General features: G+C 36.5%; 4 protein-coding genes across 5 annotated transcripts; 1 reads left to right on the top strand and 3 right to left on the bottom strand.

Moving 5' to 3' along the window:
• Positions 1-3,997: 3,997 nt before the first annotated feature.
• On the bottom strand, positions 3,998-6,465 carry LOC128680440 (uncharacterized protein). 2 transcript variants are annotated; one of them, XM_053763596.1, is made up of 3 exons: positions 6,362-6,465; positions 6,035-6,216; positions 3,998-5,732 (listed from the first exon to the last, which is right to left on the bottom strand). In XM_053763596.1, the coding sequence occupies exons 2-3, from the start codon at positions 6,160-6,162 to the stop codon at positions 4,622-4,624; spliced, it is 1,239 nt and encodes a 412-aa protein (XP_053619571.1). In that variant the 5' UTR covers positions 6,163-6,216; positions 6,362-6,465; the 3' UTR covers positions 3,998-4,621. The 2 variants fall into 2 exon arrangements, with proteins under 2 accessions (XP_053619571.1, XP_053619570.1); XM_053763595.2 differs by having other exon boundaries at positions 6,304-6,441.
• A 121-nt stretch (positions 6,466-6,586) lies between these two features.
• Positions 6,587-21,919, top strand: Tsf2 (Transferrin 2). The gene is made up of 16 exons (XM_053763588.2): positions 6,587-6,791; positions 6,908-7,104; positions 7,561-7,683; positions 7,985-8,146; positions 8,503-8,636; positions 9,093-9,259; positions 14,984-15,128; positions 15,800-15,991; positions 16,354-16,465; positions 17,125-17,307; positions 17,698-17,868; positions 18,354-18,523; positions 19,053-19,196; positions 19,695-19,882; positions 20,268-20,427; positions 20,911-21,919. Exons 1-16 carry the CDS (start codon positions 6,749-6,751, stop codon positions 21,179-21,181), a joined length of 2,562 nt encoding a protein of 853 aa, XP_053619563.1. The 5' UTR covers positions 6,587-6,748; the 3' UTR covers positions 21,182-21,919.
• LOC128680438 (cytochrome P450 6B6-like) lies at positions 11,701-13,505 on the bottom strand. The gene has a single exon (XM_053763593.2). The coding sequence runs from the start codon at positions 13,391-13,393 to the stop codon at positions 11,852-11,854; it is 1,542 nt and encodes a 513-aa protein (XP_053619568.1). The 5' UTR covers positions 13,394-13,505; the 3' UTR covers positions 11,701-11,851.
• LOC128680437 (uncharacterized) lies at positions 21,906-24,494 on the bottom strand. The gene has a single exon (XM_053763592.2). The coding sequence runs from the start codon at positions 24,342-24,344 to the stop codon at positions 22,203-22,205; it is 2,142 nt and encodes a 713-aa protein (XP_053619567.1). The 5' UTR covers positions 24,345-24,494; the 3' UTR covers positions 21,906-22,202.
• Between the last annotated feature and the right edge of the window lie 2 nt (positions 24,495-24,496).

Below are 24,496 nucleotides of genomic sequence, written 5' to 3'. Positions count from 1 at the left end.
GGAATAAAATTCTGAATTTTTATTGAAAGGGGGATCCTTATCCACCACAGTAGGTCGTATTAGGCAAACTAAGTAACGAAAAATCTATATTATAACTACATAAATTATATTAACACCACCGCAACTTCACACCGCAAACACTGGCACACGTCTGGCTACGACCACGGCGACTATAAGGTCGTTGAAACGACATTAAAAAAGCTCGTCCTAAGTCCTGTTAATATAATTTATGCTGTTATGTGTTCAAAACGCAAAAGTTTAAAAAACACTAATCAATATTTGTATTTCTTGTACTTAGAACTTAGACAGTATTTAAATTGCTTTCTAAATACTTCATGAGTAAATATAAATTGCTCATAGATATAGGTACCGTACCATCAAACCGTAAGTCATGCAATGTATTAGCTGTTACAGTGTAATAATGTGTAATAAGCGACCAGACGGCCACGTGTACGATAACGATCATAACTTGATAGATGTGCCCTCACCAAGAACGAATAGCTAGATTTTCTTAAGGGGGGAAGGGCCAGGCAAAAGACAAACGCGGAATGTGCTGCAAAAAGTAAATAATTTATTAAAAACGGTCTTCAACAATCTCTATAATTCCTTGCGTCAATTTAACCCCTCAACAAAATTTCGATGCAGTCGGATAAGATAATTTTTCCTTGATGAAGCCGGAAGGTTCATGTGTATATGTACTCGAGTTTTCGAAAACGTTTACATTTAAATTTAAAATTTATAGGGAGCAAAAAGATCGTCCAGTAGAACTCGGCGATCGAACCACGGGCAACAAATGGGTAAAAATCGGTCTAGCCTAGCTTGACCTTTATATTAAAGGTCAATTTAGTATGATATGATAGTGTGAGTATGTAGATATCACATTATTATTATCTCATAACTGAATAATTACAAGCAATATATCTTTATTAGGGTAAATGTCTCTAAGATTTTCCTATATCCAACCCTTGTCGTATACCGTTTACGACAATGTTACATGACCGTAAAACTCATAGCGCATATGGGCCGTAAAGCTAAGATAAAATAAACCGGACGATATTAGGCATAAATCCTAATAATTTATGTATAGGTATCTATAGTAGATATTGTTAATACGACATTCTGATAAGCTTATAGGCTCATCATGCAAATGATTTCCTAAAGAGATTGAAACTACGAGTACCAATTGTTGATCCCTCCGTCGATATAATATTATCTAGCAAGTCTTAGATTAAAGTGAACTGCAAAATACTTGCTTACTTTACCTATGTGTACCTAGGTGTTGGGCCTCTTTGCCATTCCCACCACGTGATATTCCAAAGCTTATGCTGTCGTTCTTTAGAAAGTCCCGCTGTGTGTTAGTGCGAGACAGCCGTGAATCTGAAAATTTTTTCGAACTGGGAACAAAAACTGGGAAAAAAAAAGTGGCGCTCCCTCCCTTTAGTATTTGAGAAAATACTAAATAATACAACCAGGGTTGCCAACGACCGTGCGAAGTGGACGCGAATGTAGGAAAGCGGACCCTGGGCTCCGACGCTCAACGGCTCAACGCAGGAAGAATCCGGGAATACGTTCAGATGAGAGAGAGAGAGAATTTACCTAGTAAATAAGTAAAACCTGAGAATGGAATATAAAAACAAATCTTTATTTTCGTAAATGAATTCCGAGCCACTTCGTCGTATAATCTAGGAAAATGTGTCGTAATTGCAAATGAGAGCTTGCAAAATAGACGTGCGACTGCTACTTTTATGTCTATTTTTAGCAGATAAGACACTCGTTAGGCGAACTACTACTACACGATAATGTTAACGAAGTGCTTAGAATAAACTTTCATTTATGAAAAAAAATGCCAAAATAGATTAAGCGATGGTGCTTATTTTATGCGAAGGTCCAGACTGATTTCGATGTTTTGTATGGATATTATGTAGTTGAAGACCCGAAATTAAAATATTAACGTACTTACTAAAAATATATAAAACTTCTTCATAAAAAAATATTTAAAGCATACTTCAAGCTAAAGTATATTTTGTGTCGTTCTGTGAATGTCAAAAATACGATATAACAAATCATACTTTAACTTACAAGTATGTATAAGACACATTTTTTATGAATAACAAGATTAGATTATAGAAGTAAGATGTTAACTAAAACGAGCCACAAAACTTAAAAATACTTTTGTCAGGGGTAGAACTGTGGCAACAACAAACATTTATAACAGCAGTTAATACATTTTAGTCAAAAATACCTAACATTTATTTAGGTAGGTACCATGTCTTGTGTGAAACCACTATTGTACCTACCTAATAATAAATGAACTATCTTACGCATGTCCTTAGTCCATTATGAATTAGATTGGATTGTACAGAACAAATGGGAACTCAATAAACAATATGTAGGTATATTATCTCGTGGAGTAATATTGCGGACTACCTATAAATTATTCTGCGGACTGTACGTTGAAAACCTATTCAACCTCTATTCTAAGAAGAGACTAACCTATCCCGGGCTGTTATTAAGGGAACGTCAAAAACATATGATTTAATAAAAGGTGTTCACTTTTTCTTGAATTCCTAATTTGAAGTGAAGCCACCCATTATTGGCATAAATATAGGTACCTACTACTATAATATAAAATAGGTAGTATATTACATATTTCCCATAGCACCTCGACGATTTTATCTATGTATATTACTAATACCTATATTGAGCGGAACTCTTTCTCTCATCTTCGCGTGTTAGTCACATCTTGCGTCCCGAAACCAAAAGTCCACATAAAATGGAGATTCAGTTACGATTTTTCGACAAGCTGCCTGACTTCAACAATTTTTGGGAATGCTGTCGTTGCTTATGAGCTGTCAGGCTGTTCTTATCCCTTAGTCGCCTCATATAACATCCACGGGAGCCCATGAAGTAGTTTGGTTCTAGGGCGGGAACCACCGCCACCAACAGCTTAATAAGATGAAGTAGCTTCAAACAGCTGTTTGAAGAATTGTTTTTTTTTTCTTTTTGTTGATATGACAGATTACGATTTTAAATGTATTGTTTCGTTTGGAATTTATTATAATATGGGTTTATATCGAGTGTTAACTGATCATTATAAACTCTATTGATTCCGACGGAATATCTATTCATAGACAGGGAATATCTTAGGTATGTACACATTTGATGAGGATTACGCGTATACCGACCTATCCCATTCCATGTTTATAACAGTACGGACATAACAATGGATTAATTCGAATGCGAAACAAAGCAAACTATTTCAACTACAGACGTAGCATAAAAATATAGAAACCAGCTTTTGAATTTCTCTACATCAAAACAGACATGATTTTTATAAAAACTTTCACGATATAGTCATTTGGGGTAGATTTTTAAAAAAGTAGCTTAAATTAAAAAAAATTGTTAGCCTCGGCCCGGTGCTCCTGTGGGAATTTCGTAATAATAAATAGTAGGTTTGTGACATTCCTAGCTTTTTCGGATAGGTACCAAGTTCATTGAAATCCAGTTTTTTGAAGTGATACTATACAACATTAGTAAAGTTGTTGCCACTGAACCAAGAGGTCCCAGGTTCGATCCCCGGTCGGGTTATGATGGAAAATGATCTTTTTCTGATTGATCCGGGTCTTGGATGTTTATCTATATATGTATTTGTTATAAAATATAGTATCGTTGAGTTTGTATCCCATAACACAAGTCTCGAACTTACTTTGGGGCTAGCTCAATCTGAGTGATTTGACCTAATATATTCATTTATATTCAACATTCATTCATAGGTATATTTGAAAATAATAATGAGATGACAAAATTCTGGAATGGTGCGGGAATTAAACCCGCGCCCCTGTCTGTTAAATAAGTTAAAAATCATGTGTGACATGTATAACAAATCCATTCATTCATATTTCTTAGGTTTAAAATATAGATACTTTATAAGAAATATATCGGCTGACCAAATCATATCAATCAGCTTCTACAAAACAATATTTAAAAAAAAATACTATTACGGACATACACAATTTATTTATACGAACACCTCATAGACACAGACAAGATTATAACAATTTATTCAAATTGAAAATCGTTCACTGGCCTAGACTATATAAAACACTATTTGCTTATAGATTTTATAGAATGACAATATTATTATGCCAGTTACGTAATGAAATTATACAAAATACAAATAAAAAATCATTTTATGCAATCTTAACTGGATAGATGTAAAGTTAGGATGTAGACATGTAGCTATTTAACATTTATTTTATTCACTCTGTACATCCACTGCAAAATGTACCAAGTGATGTACAAATAAAACTTGAAGTTAGTTCAAATGTCTTCATCCTAATTAAACAACTTTACAGTTTGATATATGACTGGAGATCTTTAGAATTAAACAAAAAAAAATGTTTACACAACACAGGCATATAAATCTATTTGTACCTTGAAATGAATTAACGCAACAACTTGTTTTCTGAGGGATTTTTTTTTACTTTAGCCACTTAGTAAAAACCACAAATTAAAGAAAAAATACAGAGCAGGAATATCAACTTTGGACAGTTAAACAAAAAATATGTCAATCTCTTCAATAAAGAAACTGGAACACAATATCCCATTGACTCAGTCATAATTATTGCACAAGAAGAACCCTGTTTTTATCAACCCTCACATTTGGCGCACTCTTTAATTTCTTAATAAATTTATCAGCAATCCTGTCGTCCACATCTTGGCCTGTCATTTCTGAGAATTCAGACAAAACTTTCTTCTGCAAGCGTTTGAATGGAACCTCGTTGCCTTTCTTCTCAAGGACTGATATGATGACAGCATGCCAATCAAAATTACCATTTTTCAAGGGCACCTCTTCCTCAGTCAAAGCCACATTTTGGTCGTGAAGGCAAACACTCTCATCTAGAGGCTCAACTTCTCCAACTTTGAGTTTCTTCTTCTGAGTTTTTTCTTTAACAACCGGCTCATTTTCAACATTATCATTGCCATTTTCAATCACCTCTGTAACACTGTTGGCAGTGTCTTGACGCTTGCGTTTCTTCTTTCCTTTGCTTTCCCCAACATTTTCATCTGCATTGCCATTTTGGGATTCAGTCCTATTCTTTTTCTTCTTCTTATCCTTCTTTGATTGACCTTCCTCTTCTTCCTCAACAGGTGGAGCAACAGCACTTTGTAATTCTGCTTCATATTTCTGTCTTTTCTTCTCTTCTTTTCTCTGTTTTTTAGATAGTTTCTTGCCATCTACCTCCAATGGCTTCGCATCTCCATTTTCTTCTTGTTCATCATTTTCCTCTTTAACTTCTGTAGTTGTGTCCGCTTCTGCTACGCCATTACACTTTTCATCTTTAACATCACCGTTAGTGTCACCATTGGCATTTCCATTTTGTTTTTTCTGGTTTTGGTTTTTATTGGAATTGGACAAATCTGATAGTTTAACAGATATTAAGTCCCAGGCCTGATCGATGTCATTTGGGTTTGTTTTATGTCCACAAACATTCTTAACAAAATTTACAAATTTTGGCTTCTTGCGGGGAGTATTGTTTTGTTTGCTTACAGTCTCAATAATCCTGCGCACATTGCCAGCTATACCCTTTTGCTCGTCAAGAACAGATTGCAACATCTCCACCCAAGTGTTTTGTTTCTTCTCGCCTTTCTTCTCCTTTGCCATGAAACCTTTTCCAGAATAACGCTCTTCCTCAGTGATGCATTTTGTATGGTTCTCATAGTCTTTGCCCCTAGAATGTAATATATTTGTAAAGTACATAATTTAAATAACACCCTACAAACAGTTGAAGGAAACAAAGTGATGTAAAAAAGCAGTCTTTGTAATTGTAAAAAAACATTATAACTGTTCAGAAGTGTAGGTAGTTCCTTTTGAATTTAATATAGCAGTAGTTGTGGCAGCCATTTGCAAAGTAATAGGATATTCAAAATTATAACTTGCTAATACTTTGTCGTTCGATATGTAGTTCACAAAGACCACCTCTAAGGGTTAGTGGTCTGCGGTTGTTCAATAATAGAACATGTGTTTACTCACAGAAAATCCTTGAAACAATCCATACAAGACAAATTGGGGTTGCGGTTTCTACATTTTGTAAGGTAATGTTTCTCAACTTTCGGCTTCTGGACAGACTCTCCGCAATGTCCACATGTGAACACAACCATTTCCAATCTTTTCTACAACACGTGGGTTTCTCAAACCAAAACAATCAATGAAACCTGTAAGCAACAAAACGTATTAATTGTATATAAAATCTATCTAATGAGATTTTGTGGCTTAAGATAAAAATATACATGATATCTTACATAAGTAGATTTATACGGAATTAAAGCATACGCCAAAAACAAAACATAAAAATTTCACCTTCGCCAACCAACAACAAATTCAGTACAATAAAATTCCTATTCTTCTCTGTCAAAGCGACCGGGACGGGTAGATGAAGAAGGGGGTGAGGCGGTGACATTGACAGATCTAAAATGAATATTAATTCAGTGTTGCCAACAATAGTTTTGTTTGAAAGTCAACAGTTTTTTTTTTCATATCATTCATTTTTATAAGACCATCAAAGTCATTGTCACTTGTTAATTTATCAAGCAAGCAAACAAAAATTTTGGGCTGGGCTACGGGCGTAACCGGTGTTCAGTGATTTGTGGTTTTATTTCGAATATTTTATCCGTTTCTTTATTTCTAAATGAATTAAAACAATGCCGAAGTGAAGTAATTATAACTCTACATTACATTAAATTCAAAATGACTACAGCTATATTCGCGTTTTTTATCTCCTTCCTTATTGGTGAGTTTTGTGTTGTTTTGGTTTACTGTTGGTGGTTGAAGTTTATTATATTTATTAACTAAAAGTAAGGTCAAAGTAAATATGAATCGACTAAATATATTATTTTGGTCCTTTAGCTGATACAGCTGCTAGATTTGGATCAGAAGTTGTTACAAACACATTCAAAAAATATATTCCTATTGAGGGCCAGGAGGTTCTCACATGGTGCACCACTTCGCTGTTGGAGCACGAAAAATGTGAGAAGCTTATGAGGATTGTAATGCTTGACAAAGGGCTGTTTGGAGAAGAATATATAGAGTTGCAGTGTAAGCGGGTAAGAAACATCACACTTACTATGAAAATAGATATGCCATTCTTCCACCAATTCAAATTCAAAATTCTTTATTCAATTTAGGATGATATACATCACTTATTGACGTCAAAAATTACTTAAACTAAGTCTACTGCCTCCAAAGCACAGGTGAAGAAGAAGCGGCGTAACAAACTTCACCGCAGCCTTTTCTCCAAGGACATCAATTAACAAATATAGGTCTTATACATATATTAAAAATTAGGAGGACGAATTTACATCTAATGGAGGACCAATATTACATACCTACCAATGATATCATAACGATTAATTGTGCTAAATCCCTGAATCCATAATATTCATGAGTTATTGCTTTATTTTGTGGACAAAATATCTGCACTTTCAACATAGCTTTAGCATAGCTAAGGATTTTTATTGTTGTACCTATAAGCAGTTAAAGTGTTAAACATAATTTTTTAGGCATTTGATGTTGAAGAATGCATGTCCCTGGTGGATCAGGGGAAGGCATCCCTCCTGGCCCTTGATGCTGGAGAGGTCTACATAGCTGGCCGGTATCACTCTCTGGTGCCTATAGCTCAAGAGGTATTGTTATTTTTAAATTTTCATCATCAGATTATTTTTAACCTACATTTCTTGGAACTTGAAACTGATGAACAAAAAATAATGTTCTATACTTTCTCATCTGAGCATTTTCCCAGTTGAATCCAGTGTCTACTAAAAATATTTTATGCATAATCAGTTCAAAATATTGTAGACTCAACTGGAAACCCAGGAATAATAAAAGTAAAATTAAAATTGATGAGCTTTTATTTTTAAAGTCAAAGTAAAAAAAAAATACTATTATATTTTAGACAATTTCATTTATCAATCTATATACTTTCAGTTGTATGGTCATGGGGAGCCTTACCAATACTCTGTGGCTGTGGTGAAGAAGGGTAGTCTCCCGTCGGTGCAGCCTGGTTCAGGCCTGCACGGGCTGCGTGGGGCTAAGGCCTGTTTCCCTGGAGTCGGCTCACTGGCAGGATGGGTCATGCCTGTACATATTGTGAGTTACCACTTACACAATTTGTAATACCATGTTACATTTTAAAACCCAACTATTTATACTTGTTAGGACTTTTGATTGGCTCTTTTATTAACTATTTCCAGTTCTACTTATGTTTTTAATTAATAATATACTTGAAAAGTGGATAGAATTGTGAATATAGTGTCATTCGGTGTCTGTCTGATATATATGCAGCAGCTGCCAAAAGCTGTGTTTAAGAACAATTAAATATAATAACTGTTGGTCTTCCTTACAAAATAAAATATTTTTAGCTTGTTTATGAGTCCCACTGCTAGTCAAAAGTAAAATATGATAATGAAAAAGTGTGTACAAACTAATATTGCTTTATATTGTAGCTGATGCAGGAAGGCGGACTCAAAATAACGGACTGCAACAACCATGTGAAGTCAGCTACATATTTCTTCGGCGAATCGTGCGCACCAAACTCTTTGAAAGACATCTACAATCCCATTGGTGATAACTCTGATAAGTAAGTAGTATCAGGTTAGCCTATGCATTTTACCCACTACCTAAGGTCTTCCTAGCCACACACTAGCGCCATCATGTCAATTTCTTTATTAGAAAAAACAAAAAATGATCCTTGACAATTGTCTGTCTATTTTATATTCAATAAACTTTTTTTCTGCATGAAGAAGATTTTTTTGCAGAAATATTATAAATGCGATCGTCTGTCTGTCACGCTTTCACCCCTAAACTGCTGGGCTAATTTCGACGAAATTTGGAATAAATATAATTAATTGACCTTGGGTCAAACATAGGATGTCGCGGGCGCAGCTGCGGGTAATGGCCAGGTTAATATAATTCAACAATATATATTATTTGCTGAATACGGCAACGCCTGTATCGAGTAGCTGGTCCATGGTCTGCGGTGTTGTTTCCTTATGCACGTTTTCGCACTATACTATACAAAATAAATTATTTGTAGACTATGTAAACTATGTACCGGCGGGCCGGGTATTCGTTGCACCCTACGGGACCCCTACGCGGGATACGAGGGAGCCCTAAAGTGCCTCATAGCCAACGGCACTGGAGACATAGCGTTCGTGCGAGACACCACTATACAACATGCACTGCTGTCTAACAAGATACTGGGTAAGTAGACTTTTTACTATACTGTTTACTCCAGGCTACCTTGAGGAGATGATTGCCGTAACGTAACAGAAGATACGTCATCTTCTCAAGGTAGCCTGGAAGAGATTGCACTAGCGATTGCGATAAGGTCGATTTTTTTACATTATTAGTTGTCTCGTTCAAAATTGTATTTTGTTTTTGGTACAATAAAGTGTTTACTTACTTAAAATACAGGTATATTTAAAGTCAAATAATTCACAGGCGCTTTAACATGTATATTCTAGTTACATTTCATTTTAGAGAGTTCATTGCGAAACTCGATAGTTACATATTTCAACATCAAACACCTACCACGTTTAGCAGTTACTTCTCGTCCCAATAAAATGATTATAAACTGGAGATTCTTCTCAAAAGTGTTAAAGTCTCATAACGCTAGCGACCTGTCACTATTTAATCTCAAATCCACCCTTTTGACCATTCTTATAAACCCGCCACGCAGCTAAACATGAGCGTAGCGAGGTATGGACAGGGAGGGGCAGATGTCCCCCCTTATAAATGCGGTCGTTCGCTCGTAGTATGACCTAAGTGAGAGAGTGGGTAAGAAGTCCATCAATGTCGGACGAGGGTAGTTAGTTTTTTGTTAGAGTAAACAATGCTATATACTAAGATTTTCTTCAATATTATGTTGGCTAAGCCTTTGGCAGCTGGCATATTCAATTCACTCTTTATTGCACTACTAGATGTTGTTTCTACTAGATGGAGATTCTCTCCCGTTGGAATTTTGAAATAAAATATAGCCTACAGCAATCTTGGATAATGTACCTTTCTAATGGTGAAAGAATATTTGAAATCGGTTCGGTACTTCAAACATACAAACTCACAAACGCTTACCTCTTTGCAATAATAGTATAGATTTACAATAATATTTTAGCTCCCATTCAACCATGGAAGCCCTCCGGAACAATCAGTCTACTTTCCCGTTCGGTCTATTTTGAATATTTGGTCTGTTTTTAAATATTATAAAATGAATATTACAAACTGTTCATTTTATAACACAGTGTGAAAATAGTTTTTGTTAAAGATACTCTATTAATGTCGGCCCAAAGTTACGCTCTCAAATTGATCATATTGAAATATAAACAAACCTTATCTTTTCGTGATATTGATTCGAACTTTGACTTCCTAAGTTCCATCACATCAATGTATGTACTGAATTCGTAAGGTTCAGTTAGGTTAGGTATAGGTGCCTGTATATAAAAAATAAAATGTATAAATGCAATCACATAATAAAATACGGTAGCCAAATGTCATTTTGATCAATTTTCTTAAAATTTTGCTTACATTTAGTTTTTAAAGAGAAAATATATTTCCGTGGGAAATTCACGCGGGCGAAGCCACAGGCTAATAGGTAGTAAATTTGTTATACTAATAATGCTGGATTCTTTATGTTTTCAATGTCATAGACACAAATTTTTATTATGGACACAAATTGATATAGTCACATAAATGATTTACGTGATTATATCAATTATATAGTGATATTATAGTTACTACTGCCAACGCAATGCTGCCTATCAACGCTGTCAACATAGTAAATAGATGCAATGAAACTAGTTATGTTCTACTGGTGCGTAGGTAAATTGCCTTGTATATACTAGTAGATTAGACCAATTATAATTTATTTAACCTTGCACAAGACTGTGAGATTTATCATTCACTACATACATAGTAAAAAGCAAAGTTTCTTCCCGCTGTCTCTCTGTCCCTATGTATGCTTAGATCTCAAAAAAAACGCAACGGATTTTGATGCGGATTTTTTATATAGATATCAAGATGGAGGTCTATAAGTACAACAAGCATAATATTGGGTCCGTGATAAGCCGGGGCGGGTCACTAGTATATAGTAAATCGAGTACATATACCTATAGCTAATTTTATATAATTTTACTTTCTACACTTTTGTAGTCTGTGTTTAAAAAGTAGAAATAAATGAAGGCTCTCGCTTGGCAACGCTCCCAGCTTATCAATCAATTTGGTATTGTAACGACAAAAATATATAGTTCGTTGAAAAACAGTTTTCTATTTTGACATAATAGTGCGTATTTTGGTACACTTCATATAAATAAATAAAACTATAGTAAAGCACAAAAAAAAACCAAAATTTTATATTTGATTTTACATTACGACAAAGATACATTATCATATCTTTATAGCTTACGGGGTTGACAGAGCCATGAGTTACTAAAGTTGATTAGCTAAATGGCGCAATTTATAAACGAAATTTATAAATATATATTTAATCTATTTTATTTTAAAGTTTAACATAAAAACCGGATGGAATCACAATTCAATGTATTAACAATTGCTATGTTTAAGAGACCTAATACTAGAATATATATTTTTGATTACATATAAAATTAAAAGGGACAAACATCTGGCACGCAAAATTAAATGTGAACAACTTCACTGTAGGCCGCCGCTATTGTATATTTATTGTATAAATTTAAATATATGTACTTGTTTTTTGTACAATTAAGTTTTTACAAACAGTTTGTATTCATATGCAGGCTACCAGCATCCACATTAAAATAACTTTTATCAATTCTTTAACACTTAAATAACTGTTGACTTCCTTTCATGAAACATAAGCGGCAGCCCCCCTAATATGGTCTGAACTATATCTGATCTTGGATCTATCTTGGGCCACCTTATAGTACTGGTGGCTGGCGACACTGAGAATTTCGATAACACAGCTGCTAGCCCTGCCAATGACTGCATCAGCCCTAACCTCTCCCCTATACAGGCGCGCGGCCCTGCCCCAAAAGGAAGAAACACATCTTTCTGCTGTCTAGTCAAGCATTCTGGATTAAACCGTTCAGGACGGAACACCTTCGGGTCTTCAAAGTATAAGGGATCATTGTGCAACGCTTGCAATGGAATCAATATCCCCACATCTGCGTCTATAGATAAACTCAGCTCAGGAAACGTATAAGGCCTGACACATTGTCTACTTACAAATCCCAGCGAGGGTAGCATCCGCATAGCCTCTTTGAGCGTCCATTGCAAATAAGTCATCTCGTTGATCGAATCATACGTCAATTTGCCATCGTGTTTGGCCAGAACCGTGTCGATTTCTTTTTGCACTTTTTCTTGGACTTCTGGATGGTAAGATAATTCGTGTAACGTATAGCTAGTCGCAGAGGACGAGGTCTCAAATCCAGCTGCGAAAAAGACGAACACTTGTGCCGCAATCAATGTATCGTCCAGCTCGACGGTCGCAATTTCGGGTGTTCCATCCTTCTTCCGCCTTTCAATGGATTCCCCAATAATAGTCCCTTTCTGTTTACATTCCAACATCAGATCGATGAAGTCGTTTCTTCCCGATGGCTTGTAATTCCTAAGACGGAGGACATCGGACACGAACTTTTTGAAATCGTCTTCGAAGCGAGATAAATACTTTAAGCTCTTACAGGCATCTGGGAACACCTCTTTCAGTACGACCACTATTATATCTTGGAAGCGAGGCTGAAATATCTTCCTGCCGAGTTGTCTGAAGGTGGATTCTTCATCGCCGAGCGAATCGACATTGACGCCAAAGCCGCAAGCTCCGATGAAGTCTGTCGTGTATCTTGCCATCATATCGCGAGCGTCTATTGCCTCTCCCGCGGCGGAGACTGTGAGGGCACGCTTCTGGAGTCTGTGAGCACAGTCCACTATCAGAGGAAACATAGCTTTTAGTTTCCCGCTCGTGAAGGCCGGTGTCATCCGCTGCCGCAAAAGCCGCCACAGATCACCATCCGCGAAAAATAAATTCCTCATCAGAGGCTCCACAACCTCCTTATGATTGATCCCGCGCGGATAAAAGTTTTCGAAATCCGTTACCAATATCCGCTTTATTATCTCCGGGTCCCGGATCACCAATTCTGGAGCGTTTGCTCGAAAGAATCCAACGACTTTTTCGTTCGGATACCTCAAGTACATTTCCACTGATAGTTGCGTGACGCTTTTCCGGAGAAGGTAGACATCTATGTTGTTGCCGAACACAGGTATTGGTTTGTCGTGTTTGACGCCGCGTTTTTCCCAGTATTTAAAATTTCGTGTGCCGAAGTAGTACAGCGACAGGAGTAGAACAATTACGCCAATTGTCAGGATCATTGTGAGCTACGTCCGGGCGCGTCAGCCTCGCGAAGACTCGGAATGACACTGAGTTCAACTAGTTAGACTCGTTACTGTTTAAGCGGGTCACACATATTGTGCCTTGTGCCATAATAAAATTATCTTCGTTACGGATAATATCTCGAGTATTCGCACCGTTGTTGTGTTTACCGACAACATATCACAGATAAGCTATATTTTGCGTCAAACAGGCAACTATTTTGTTAGAATGCCGGAGATAACCAAATGTAAATTGATAAATTATACTCGAAACACAGGATAGGTTCATAATTAAAATAGTAAAAATATTTCATCTCTTTTTTGCCATAATGTTGTATCCGATCCGATTTCAAAATAGAAATTCAGTAGGTAGGAAGCTACGGGACCGCTATAAAAAATATATAGCTATAGCTATATATTTTTATATATTATAGACTCCTACATGTCTGACAGCCTTATTGGTATAAATAGTATATATCCTATTGTGGCATATCTTATATATAAAAAGCAAAAATGAATTAAAAAAGGAGTTTGTTCTTTTTATAATATTAGTACTAGCGTTTATTATCATCCCGGCTTCGATAAAACTTGATAAGGCAACAAATAACGAACTGACTTCCTCATTCACAATAATAATATTATATTAATTGGAATAAACCCTGTTACAATCCCACAGTGTTCCATGCTTCACTTGACATGCAGTTAACTGTACATACAACACGAAAGGCACAACCAACTGTACTGTACTGTACTTAGGGCATGTATTTAATAAGTACTTAGTTGTACGGAAGTACCTACTAATTCCATGACTTTGGGTTCCCAGATGACAGCGGATTTGCCCTGTCAGTTTCAAAAATAGAAACGGAAATAAACAAATTTCAAAAAAAAGTATATTTATGGTCACTAGCTTTTGCCCGCGGCGAATTTATCTACAAAAGCGGAACATTCACGATTTTCATACAAATTTTCACAACCCATTATAGTCATTTGGGGGTTGATTTTTGGAGAAAAAGTAGCCTGTGTTCAGTCCAGCGATTTAGCCTATACAATAACAAAGTCCAATTTGCGTATATTTGTTTATCTCATACTTATCATTTCATGGAAATAATAATCGTGTGATTATCAGTTTATTATAATAGCAAATTAACTAATAGAAAATGTGATAAATTGGTTTTGTTTTATTGGTTGGCGAATAAATAATATGAATATGAATAAAAAAGTGAGGAAATGTAGAAACAAGGAAATTATAGTTCCCTTGTATTTTTTTTTCATTTTCCCACTTATTTTTTATAAAAGTTCTATAGTTCTGCCAAGTTTGATTTAATTATTTTTGTAGCCAGATTTATAAGGAAAAGTATTGAACATAGTTAGCGATTTTTAGCCATAGAAATCGAATTATCAAAAACTCTATTGTCTTTCCCAAACTGTCCCACCTACTTGCAAATTCTGCCACATCAAATTCTAAAGTAATATAATTAACTTCAAGGCTACTATTTACTAAAATTTCGGTGCTGAAGAAATGCCGAAGTTGCACAATTAATATATATTTTTAATAAATTAAATAATAATATGTTTTTTTAATGATCTAAGGTGGAGTAACAGAAGATCAATTTGAACTGATATGCCGTGATGGCTCAAGGCGGTCAGTACGGGAGTATTCACACTGCAACTGGGGCCGCGTGCCCGCCGACGCGGTAGTTACCAGCAGCGCCGTCAGCGCGCCGCGCCGCCTCCGGTATGTATGTCTCCATACATTATTATAGAGTACAAAACTGTTTTTTAACTACACCCCAAAAAATTGTTAACCACACTTTAGTGATTATTTGACGCTATTAAAGTGTATAAAGTTTATCGGCCTATAATCTAAGTTTGTCAGTTACTGAAGCATACCCTGCTCAAATATTTGAGCAGATAGAATAGATGGACTATATAACAGAGTCGTCGAAAGATTACATCTAGAGATAATCGTGTATAGTTCTTATGTGGTTTTACAATCTCATGACATAGTTTGGTAAATTGGGAAATTCCATTGTAAAAATGTAAAATCGTTAGCAGCAGGAGTAACCAATTCAAACACATATACAATGTGAGGTAATTTTATCAATAATGTTCAAGTAATTTTTAATGATATCCTCAACTCATAATTGAAAAAAATATATTGTATTGAGTTTTGTCAAAACTTGTAAAATAAATTTTGATTATTATGGCAACTTTTTTTGTTATGAGCTTGTTGATGTTTTATAAGTTATCCTTTATAAATGTATGTACAACGAACTTATTCTTTTTATTATTTATAAATTTATTCATAAACGTACTGACTATTACAAAAATATGTTTTTGCCAAATTTCTAAGCAGTTTATCGGCGGCAGAGATTTTTAATTTATATTAACATTAACCATCCACAGTTTCCAAGCCATCCTACAGAAGATAGTCGAGCTTTACGGCGACCCGAACCCCTTAAATTTGGCTCTGAACATGACCGCAGACACTCAACCGCGGGACTCTTTCGGTTACCCTGTGTTCTCCAGCACCACTCCGAGATATGCATACGACCAGTACAATAGGAACAGACTGCGTGAGCAGAACGACCCTAACAGGTGGGTTAGGCTAATTCTCGTGTCGCCTAAAAGCATCTGGATGCCGCTTATACACACCAGTGAATAAAATTTCAATTTATGTAGGCTTCCTCCGATGTATTTCTTCAAGGATGGATAAGACGTAGTAAACAAAACCAAACAAGAGACACTTTATTGATGTTTCTATGTAAAGTGTGTGTGACGGTGCGCGAGGCTGAGGCAGATGAGTGGGGTAAGCAGTTCCGCATTAAGTGCGCAATTTTACATGACGTCTGTGCATTTAATTGTAGCTGTGAACAAGTTGATCACAGGGTCTAATCTAATAAATAGGTTCATTCATCATTAAATAATGTAGTTCAATCAGAATTATATTTTGTCTCCAGCGTGTCGACGACTCCATCACCATTCAAAGCGCGTTACGACGCGGACGGCCGCCCCATAGAACTGCCTTTCCATCTCTTCCAGTCCAATGAGACCACGGATTTGCTTTTACAAGTATGTATCTCTTTAATATTCATATGTACTTAATTATCAAAGTCCAAACAATTTGTTTGCAACAACTTTCTTGTATGTTAAAAAAAGTACATAACATACAAGCAGACAACAGGAAGGTAAATAAAACAGAGCTATCACATGAAGTTACTCTTGCCAATCAGCGATTGTTTGAGAGGATATATTCACAATTTATTTAGAAATCTGACCTTTACAGGCACTTTTTACTCAAAGCTACAAATTAAGGGTCTTTGTTATTAAGTAGAACGTAACACACGACTTTCTTGGCAATAATGGAGTTGTATGCCATTACCTTCTCCATTTCCACACACTAGATGATAAATTGTAAACTAGATGTTTCCTCGTGATGTTTTCCTTCACTGGACAACTATTATATATAACAATTACCATACAGCGGTCCGGGGCTTTGCTCGCGTAGGAATTTCGGGATAAAGAGTACCCTATGTGCTGTTCCAGCTTATGTTCTACCTGTGCACCAAATTGCATAACAATCCGTCCAGTAAATTTTGCGTGAAAGAGGAACATACACACAAACTTTCACATTAATAATATTAGTAGGGCTAGTTGAGTGAGTAGAGTAGTAGTGATTGAAACAAATGAAAAAAACCCATATACAATTAAACTTTTTTAAACTCGAACAGGATGCCACAATAAACTTCCGTATCCTCAAAGAAGACGAGCAAGCAGCCAGCCATATTCTCCGCAACGAATATGTCGGAGACCAAGCTGAGAAAGCGGTTCTTGGTATTATGGACTGTCCTGTGAAGAGGGCAGTGCTTTGTGTCACCAGCGACCCCGAGATGGACAAGTGTGTTAAGATGAGGGTGAGTATAAATATACCTACCTTGTTATATACCAGTATAGACAGAGAAAAACATGACATCGTCCTAAAGTAGTAAATAGCAATTCTTTAAAAAATAAATTTTCTTGTAGCACTCAAGACCTCATCATCGTTTTCCATTAAGCTAGATTGAGGTCAAACACACTCAAATCCATACTTCCTTACTATCCACAATAATCAAAAAGCCTATAAAATAGTCCTAGGATCCCACTAAGTAGGCAACGTGCGTGTGACAAGACACCCCTAGCGTTGATAGGCTGTGGTGACCACTTATCATCAGATTAGCCGCATGCGGTCACCAGAGCCTAAACCTAACATGTATGCAGCGTGCCGGTTTTCCTACTTGGTCGTTGAAAACAAAATCCTCCACCAGGTGGCGCTGAAAGCGGCGTTCCTCTCCCCCACCCTGGTGTGCTGGCGCGGCCACAGCGCGCGGCACTGCGAGCGAGCGATCGCCGACGGAACAGCTGATTTCGCTGTACTAGACTCGGCCGACATGCTGCACGCGGCATACAGATACAAACTGGTGCCGTTCATGCAGCTGGTAAGTTTAAAAATGTTACTGGCCACGTTTGCGATTTGAATTTAGAATATCGAGCTGCACGCTGCTTGCACGTACAAATTGTTGCCGTTCATGGAGATGGTAAGTTTAAATGTTACTGGCCACGTTAGCGATTTGAATTTGGAATGTAATATATGGTAGGTTCCTTTAAAAAAAAAAGTGGTTGAGAAATTAATGAAAAATGTTCAAATTATGTTATTATCTTCTACCTTATTATATACTTAGATACCTAATTATATAGATAGTCATTGTGAGACTAGACATTATAGGACACTAGACTTTATAATACATTAGACTTTGTAGGAGGCTAAACATTGTCAACCAAAATAGTATTTCTAGGTATGATTGATTATATAGAATCTAGCTAAGTCGGTGTGGTTCCATTGTCAGAAAAGAGTCTCACTATTTCTTTTTCTGATAAATAATTGATTTATTATTTTTATAATATTTTTAAATTACCTTCGCAGGTATACTCGACTGGCAACAGTTGGTACTACGCAGTGGCTGTGGCCAAGGAACAAGACCCGGACACCGACATCACATACCTGCGTGGCAAGAACACGTGTCACACTGGTATAGGCATGGCGGCCGGTTGGATCTACCCGCTGGCTTACCTCATTTCTAACGGGTGGATACGGTAAACATCGCTAGTCACTATTTAAAAATTTAAAACAAAAATGCCTCAGCGCTCATTTCCATTCACTCAGTTAAAATATTTGCTATATAATGTACTCAATATTGTGCTTCTTATTTAAATTATATAAATGGGAAAGTGCGATACGGTGTGCATATTTAGACATGTCTTTAATCAGAGTGTCGAATGTCGTATGAGGTGACTAAAGGACACATAGACTAGGCAGCTGATAGGCAACAATAGCATTCCCAAGGAGGTTGACCTCAGGTAGCTTCGAGGCGACACAACCGGGAAAATTTAAACATAAATATGAGAGAGTGAACTCTGCTCTCTCCCACTTATGTTTAAATTTTCCCGGTTGTGTCGCAAAGGTCTCCCTATCTCTTTCCAAGTTTCTCTGGCCAATAGAAAATCCAACCATTTACTTTAAAAATCTTTCCGAGAAACGTTTTATTTGACAATTGATGTCGGATTAGACAGACTGTATCTATATCTTCTTGATCTCTTGAAATACTTTTTTTAAATTCCGCAGGCCATATGGCTCTGACGGAGCTCAAGCGGCCGCCTCGTACTTCAGCAAGTCGTGCGCCCCCGGAGCCCTAAGTTCGGAATACGTGGACGCTGGCAGCGTCCCCCACGATAACCTCTGCCATCTGTGCCACGGCGGAGCTTTCCGGTCAGTATTCACCTCTATAGTTTACGAGGGCGGTCGTGGCTCACAAGCGCCACCATCATCGTATTTTTATCGCGTCTACACTAGTGAATATACGCGTAACACTAGTGAACTTACCAGATTGTAGATTTCCTCACGTGAGTAACTTGTTGTAATCGCTGTTCATTTATGTGCGTTGTGGTGCTACAATCGGAGCGATCATTGATGAGAGTTACTCTTGCATGTTTACTTATTTATAGCTTTTAAGTCTTTTGGGCATATCTTTTATTGTGTAACTGTTTCTTTTTTTTTTTTTTCAACTACATTTATTTATTTCAACAACAACAGCCATTCATAAGAATATATTACATTCTAAGTATCACTATGTACTTACTTAAGTCAGATAATACATAACCGGCCAAAACGTTGTTAACTAAAATACTAATGAAAAATAAAAAAACTTTTGTTTTTTTATTGTGTAAATTCCAGCGGCTAGCTTGACTTATAAGTTCCGTTTTCCAGCCGTTGCCGCCGCGACGCCAGCGAGGACTACTACGGCCACATCGGCGCACTGCGCTGCATGGTGGAGGGGGGAGGGGACGTCGCCTTCGTCAGACACTCCGCGCCCGCTGAGGCTTCCGGCGGCCGGCGACGTGAGTGGTGGGCAAGGGATCTGCTGCCTGACGATTTGCAGCTCTTGTGTCCTGATGGTAAGCATCTATGGTATTGTTATAGATGTCTGGTCATATGATGACCTCTATGGCCTAATAGTCCCGGGTTCTATCAAGATTGAAAATGAACTTTTTCAAATTGACCTGCGTCTTTGATGTTTTTTTATTCAAGTATATGTTATAAAATATGATATCGTTTAGTTATTATCCGATAACACAAGTCTCGAAGTCACCTTGGGACTACAATATCTGTTTGATTTTTCTGTATACATACATATGTGTAAACATCTTCGTCAGACATTCCGCGAGTGATATTTTTACTGTATTGTTTCATATTGATTGAAAAGTTATATAAACCTAAGTGACATGGCCGTATTGGAATTATAGATATTATAGAATATAGGTACTTACCTTTATCTTCCAGGCACCCGCGCCAAAACCCACGAATACAAACACTGCAACTTGGGTAAAGTACCTGGCGCAGTTCTGATGGGTCGCCCCAACCACACGGAGCTGGACACATACAGCAACCTCATGCTGTACGCGCAGCAGCTGTACGGAGCTGACACCGGCGACGATTTCAGGTATACCATCTCTCTCTCTATCTTTGTCATCTGGGTCAGCGTAGAAAATAAGCCTTAAAAATGTGTAAATTTGATTGTAAAATACAGCCGAACTCTCCTCCTTAGGAACACTATTCTTTTGTGCCCACTACTGGGGCACTGACCTTACCTACGAATGGTTAAGGAGATGGCCCATGACACCCGACACAGGCCCAATGCGGATTAATATTTTTTTGGGATAAAAATCTGTTTAGGCCAACAAGCGGTATTTGCAAGAATCGAATCGACGTCAGAATTAATTAAGTTCCTTTTACGTTCGATAGAGCGCGCTGTACATATTATGTTTGCTGGTGGCTAGATTACGTTCTCGCGGATAATAACTCGCTCAAACACGCCTTCTACAGCACGTAACTCGTTTTAAATTATATTATTAATGAATACTGGCCAAATAAAACAATAATATTATATCAACAAAATTATGCAACCGTAATTAAAATATTTCAGCTTCAGCATGTTCTACTCCCAACCGCCATACTCTGACCTAATATTCGACGACGCCGCCGTCCGTATAAAGCCGCTGTCACACCGGCAGCGTTCGGCCGAATTCGTCGCGGGCCGAGCTTTACTCCGAGCAGCGAGGATTGTCTCCAGCGACGCACCACAATCATCTTACCTCATCGCTTCCGACCCTGATTTCTTGTCACACGCATATAGAGTGGGATTCGTTGGGAAAATTCTCGCTTTTGCTTTGTTTATAATCGCGTTGTTGCGGTAATGTGTACGCACCTTTATATCTTTTAGAACTTAATCACTCATCTGAGCGTTTTCCTGGTTTCTTTAGCAGCCGTTAAGGTTTTTAATCTATAGTTTTCAACGTTAATATCAATAATATTAATGTAATGACTTTATTACTCCTGTTTGTGTGAGCCATTTTTTTTTTACTAAGAATCTCTTATTTCCTTATAAGTGCCTTTACACACAGTGCCTCTATTTTAGTGTGTAATTTTTATATTTCTTAGTATAATATCGTGCATTTTTAGTAGAATCTTATTATTAATTGAATTAGAACTATCTGTGTTTTTAGAACTTTTTACATTATACAACATTATTGGTGTTGTGCTACGCATAATTCTATTTTTTAACAATTATTATCTATTTTCCATTATTTTAGAAGATATTTCATCTATTTGCTGCTATTTTATGAATCTCATCGATATCAAACAATTTATTTTATAGGTGAAGTATTTATGCTATTTTCATTTTAGGGCCGTATTTCAATAACATTACTTTTATTTTAATAAGTAAATGTGAAATATTATCCTTTGATATTATTTTTTGTATAATTGTATATGAAACTGGATTATTCTAATAGCTTTAAGAATAAATGTATTTTTACCGTTCCGTCCGCGTCGTTAAATATGTTATATGCGCATTTTAGTTTCGACTAAATCCGTCCAATCAAAGACTGTCTACGTCTTTCGAAGAAATAAAATTACCTATACATTTAAAAAAATCGTTTATTTTTATTAACCTATATCACACCCCTTAATTAACTGATAACAAATAACCACTGTTGGTAAGAAAAATTGAATCTTATATATTTGTAATAACGTTAAAAACACAATATTGCAAACAAATATGAGTGTGCTATCAACAAAAAACTAATTTAAGTAAGTATACTTTAAATAATGACTCAACTTAGAAAATAACACACTATCTTAACTGCCAAAACTGATTGACATAGTACATGCAACATTTCAATTAAATACCATTCCATAAAATATATAATACTCTCTTCAATATCTCTTCTTCAAACCCCAGATGTTTTTGTGATTGTAACACTGGAATCCAGGAGGCAATTCATCGAATTTCTTCATAAACGATTTCCAGTCAGGCCGCTTGCAGACTTCCCTCACAGCCGGCCGGAGACATACACCTCTTCTATCTATCCTACTTGCATGCTCCCTCCATTTCCCAAACAAACAATTAGACTTCGCTATTTCGTCATTAATAAATGGCAGTAAAATTGTACATTTCGGAGTTTTCCGTGCACACAAAAACAACGCCTTCCACGATAAATATCTAAAATGATTTATACAATAGATAAACTGCATATCTTTCGGCTTATTGTTCGATACTGTCCGTATTATAGTATCGCAAAGGTTCACGCTGACTTTCTTTTTATACATGTTCAAATACTGCTTCATTGCGTTTCCTTCGCACAGTATCGCCAAAATTGTGCAAAATTTATTCGCGGAGAGGCACAAAGTTGTAAAAATGTGCATCCAAAGCTCTTTTTCGGTATTGCGGTACAAATTAAAGATGTGCCCGTTTATTTTAACACCGGATTGACCGACCCGCTGCACCAAAAAGTTGTATAAATTCGTCACTGCTTGAGAAAATGCTATCTTGTAACACATTTGTCCCACAAAAACGTTACTCGCTCTGCGAACGTGTAAAGTTGACGTATTATATGTATAACCTAGGAAAGTGATCTCATTGCTATATTTTATACCTTCATGATGAAAATTTGTCTCGGTTTTATCATAATTAACGTTTTTGTAACTGGTTAGCGCTTGTAAGAAAGTTTGGGCGTCTTTTAGCGAATCTGTTATGAACAAATAATCATCTACAGCTCGGACAAACAGTCTTATTCCAGATTCCACCGTTTGCAGATGTTGGGAAAAATATATTTCGTCCATATAAGTGTAATATAACTCTGAGAGTGCCGGTGAATACTTATATCCTTGTACTAGACCCTTCTTCCAAATAAAAACAGTCGATCCCGCGCGAACTAAGATTGGCTTCCTCAGTTCTGTGATAAGTTCTTTGTATTGCTGATTATACTTTTCAGAAAGCCCACCTTTTTCAGTTTTCCGTTTCGTATATCTTTCATCTAATATCTTAGATAAAGCTTCTCTGTCTACCGCCCCAAATGCGTTACTTAAATCAGTCTTCACAAAATAAAGCCGCGGTTTATTCAATTTCATCCATTTGTCGTAAATCAAAGCAAATTGCTTTTCAGTCTTTACATGAGGCTTGCCGGTTAAAGATTTCAGGAGATTCAGTCTATCCTTGATTCTGTATTTCTCAGCCAAACTTAAAGCGTCGCTTTTATACCTTACAATGGGCCGGCAATCATTGTTACATTTCAAAACGAGATGCAACTTCGGTATATTCTTTTTAAAAGTTTTAAATTTTCGTTTTTTATTGAAGCTATAATTCCTCTTCACTTGTTTCCCACCACAAAAACGATCAACTTTGCTAATGACGGAACGTGCGAGCATGTTCGATATTTTCCTATCGTAAAAACTTTGCCATTGATTTTTCTTGAAATAATACAGTTTGAATTCATCTGCATCCAACTTACAAGTCGTTACAAAAAAATTTAGACTAATCATTGGTGACAAAACGTTTTGAACTATCCAAACAATGATGTTGTTCAAAATGGTTTCTGTACTTATTCCACAAATACTTCTCCAGGGTCCGAGTGCAAAGTTCCACTTTTTCGTATAATAACTTAGTAATATATGCTGTCTTTTCATACTGTAAATTGTCATTTGTACTATTCTTTGAAATAATCGTTCGTTGTCTTTTCCACCAAATAAATTTCCGGGAATAATATCAGTCAGCGCTTTCCAGCACTGATTTAATATATCTGTTTTATCCAATACCTTCAAGTCTTCTTTAGCATCATTCTTGTCGAAAATGAAATACTCTTTAAAATCATTTCTAGACTTTTCTCGTAAATTATTCCTAATTTTAAATAAAACTTGATTGATATCCGGAGATAAAACACTTACTAATTTCTCGTCTTTGAGTACGTGGTGGAGAAATGTCGCGTCTTCATTCAACAAACTACACTTTATGATATTAGAAAAAGATCGCACATTCTGTTTGTCAACAAAACTTTGAGAAAAGCATATTGCGTCTTCCATTATTCACAATTTAACACCACAGAACACAAAGTTAACACAGGGTTCTCCCTGTGATATAATCGAAAGAACAATAAAATATGCTTCGACTTGGACTCTCCCCTCAATATCAATTCAAATCTTGCGGGAACTTGTTGAGACATGTCCCGCGCGCC

Source organism: Plodia interpunctella, chromosome 24, assembly GCF_027563975.2.
Source record: "Plodia interpunctella isolate USDA-ARS_2022_Savannah chromosome 24, ilPloInte3.2, whole genome shotgun sequence".
In the NCBI taxonomy this organism is placed as follows: Eukaryota; Metazoa; Arthropoda; class Insecta; order Lepidoptera; family Pyralidae; genus Plodia; species Plodia interpunctella.
Note: the sequence above shows the minus strand (reverse complement) of the source record. Positions and strands in the feature narration are given on the sequence as shown.